A 2,500-nucleotide genomic window follows, 5' to 3' on the forward strand; every position below is an offset into this window, starting at 1 on the left:
AACACGTCCATGAACCAAAAAACATCAAACCAATAAAATAAAATAAAAAGCCAAAACACCCCCCCCCCCCAAAAAAAAAAAAAAAAAAAAAAAAAAAAAAAAAAAAAAAAAAACAGGTCCTCACCTCAGCTTCGGGTGTTTGAGGAACATGAAGATGAGCGCCCCGTTGCCCACGACGCCCGTGACGAAGATCAAGGAGAAGAGCACGGGCACCAGGTAGGTCTCGGGGCGTTGGTGGTAGGGCGTGTAGGTCTCATTGCCCTCGAGGTCGAGCTCGGTGAGGTTGAAGAAGGAGTTCGAGGAGGAGCTCGAGGAGGAGTTTTCCGAGGCGAAGGTGTAGCTCGTGAGGTTGGAGGTGGAGGCTGTCCAGGAGTCGGTGAGTTGGTCCATGATGGGTTGTTGTTGTTGTTGTTGATGTTTTTGCTTGGGTTTTGTTTACTCTTGTTTGTTTATTGGGGGGGGTCTTCTTTTTTTTCTTTTTTTTCTTTTAGGGGGTGGGGTAAATTTCTCGTATTTTCTTTAACTGTGATATTGTCCTTTCTCTATCTTTCTATTTCTCTTATTTGTCCTACTTTTCTTGTGGAAATGAAACTCTTTTATCCCTTTTGTTTTGGATATGGGAATAATCCTAGTCTTTTATTTTTTATGTTTCTTTAATTACTCTTTCTTTCCTTCTTCTTGGTTTCTCTCATGTTTTCATTAATCCTTCTATCCTCCTTCTCCGACTCTCTACTTCTCTTTCTCGTTACAACTTGATTCGCTAATCCTTACGCGAGACTTAAAGAATGTCGACATAACACTGCCGGTTCTTAAACTCCTTATATCTTTAAAGAAGGAAATAAAAATGTATATACAAGTTTTTCATCTTAGATTCAGTTCAGACGAAGCGAGAAAGAACCCCTTTCATTCTTCTCGAAAGAGTGTTTGTTCGTTTTTATTGTTGCTGTACAAAAATATTGCTAACGAGTTTTAAGTCTTCCCCCCAATTTGCATGGCTTATTGGACGGATGCCAGCAGGTCACTCAGACTTAATAAATACACTTTCCGTCTTTCAAACGTTTCCGTAAAGAGAAAAGTGACTCATTCACATATAATCGTTATTCATCCAAGCGTCATTTCATAAGTAACTCTTACTATTTTCTTTCTATTTTTCTCTTCTCTATCACAATCCGAAGAGGCAGCGAGTGATATGTCAATCAGTTGATGAATCATAATGGTATTGCCATCTTATTGAAGATAGTTCTCCTGGCGTCCCTCTGTCGCGGAATTAGTTGCACAATCATGATACTGTTTCTGAACCTTCACTAGTTAGGGAAAACAAACAAACGTTAAACAATAGTAGTCTTTAACTATACTGTCTGACAGAGACTCATTGGCAGAGACTCACGACACTGTTTTTTTTATTAGCTCTTGAGGATGAGTTGAAAAAAAAAAAAAAAAAAAAGGAGGGTAAAAAAAGGGACTCCTTTTTTTATCCTACTTCCTATCGCGCGTTCGGCAGTCTAGATAGATATATCCATTATCCTATAAATGAATCCAATTATCAGAATAGTCTAGGATTACAGCTAGAAGATGGAAGATTGATCTAAAAATAAAGGAATTGGGGGTTATTGCTAGATCAAGTGTCACCCTGTTTACTCATGAGCGATCGAGAAGCATAAACACTTCCTCAAGACCTCTGAGGAGGAGTCGTGTGGTTACCTCGTCCTTGACTCGAGAGACGATCTGGTGCTAAGACCTCCTCCCTCGAGTCCTTTTCACTAAGCGTGGGGGGAGGGGGAGGGGGGGATAATCCGGGATATGTGTAGGGGAGGGAGGAGGTGGGGGAAAGGAGAAGGGGGGAGGAGGAGGAGGAGGAGGAAAGGAGAGAGTGGGTGTTGGGAAATAAGAGAGGGGAAGGAGGAGACGGAGGAGGAGGAGACGGAGAGGAGGAGGAGGAGGAGGAGGAGGAGACGGAGAGGAGAGGAGGAGGAGGCGAAGAGGAGAGGAGGAAGAGGAGGAGGAGAGGAGGAGGAGGAGGAGGAGGAGGAGGAAGAGGAAGAGGAGGAGGAAGAGGAAGAGGAGGAGGAGAAGGAGGAGGAGGCGGAGAGGAGAGGAGAGGAAAGGAGGGAGAGAGTGGGTGCTGGGAAATAAGAGAGGGGAAGGAGGAGACGGAGGAGGAGGAGACGGAGAGGAGAAGTAGGAGGAGGAGGAGGAGACGGAGAGGAGGAGGAGGAGGAAGAGGAGAGGAGGAGGAGGAGGAGGAGTAGGAGGAGGAGGAGGAGAAGTAGGAGGAGGAGGAGGCGGAGAGGAGAGGAGAAGGAGAGGAAGGGAGGGTGGCAAAGGGCGCCGTAAACTAAGTCACAGTCTTATTGTTCGAGCCAGACGATGGGCGTAATCGCATTACCTCGAGCGCACTTTGGGGGGCGTGGACACTGCTGATGGGAGAGGAAAAAGGATTTCCCCTTCGCCGTATTTCCTTCTTTTCTTCCTTTTTTCTTTCTCTCTTTTTTAGGCTAGA

The 2,500-nt window shown here is 45.1% G+C and overlaps 1 protein-coding gene across 3 annotated transcripts in view; it reads right to left on the minus strand.

The window, feature by feature from the left end:
* Positions 1-2,500, minus strand: part of LOC122264645 (neuropeptide CCHamide-1 receptor) — a 252,547-nt gene that overhangs the window by 249,414 nt on the left and 633 nt on the right. For 2 of the 3 annotated variants that reach the window (XM_086531889.1, XM_086531891.1), the window contains exon 2: positions 125-1,304. In XM_086531889.1, coding sequence (XP_086388015.1) covers positions 125-390 — 266 coding nt within the window. In that variant the 5' untranslated portion in view covers positions 391-1,304. Of the gene's footprint in view, positions 1-124; positions 1,305-2,386 lie in introns of all 3 variants that reach the window. The other variant, XM_086531890.1, reaches the window with a different exon arrangement.

The sequence above is a fragment of the Penaeus japonicus genome, unplaced genomic scaffold, assembly GCF_977035675.1.
Source record: "Penaeus japonicus unplaced genomic scaffold, GWHDUDI00000001_assembly GWHDUDI00000036, whole genome shotgun sequence".
Taxonomy (NCBI): domain Eukaryota; kingdom Metazoa; phylum Arthropoda; class Malacostraca; order Decapoda; family Penaeidae; genus Penaeus; species Penaeus japonicus.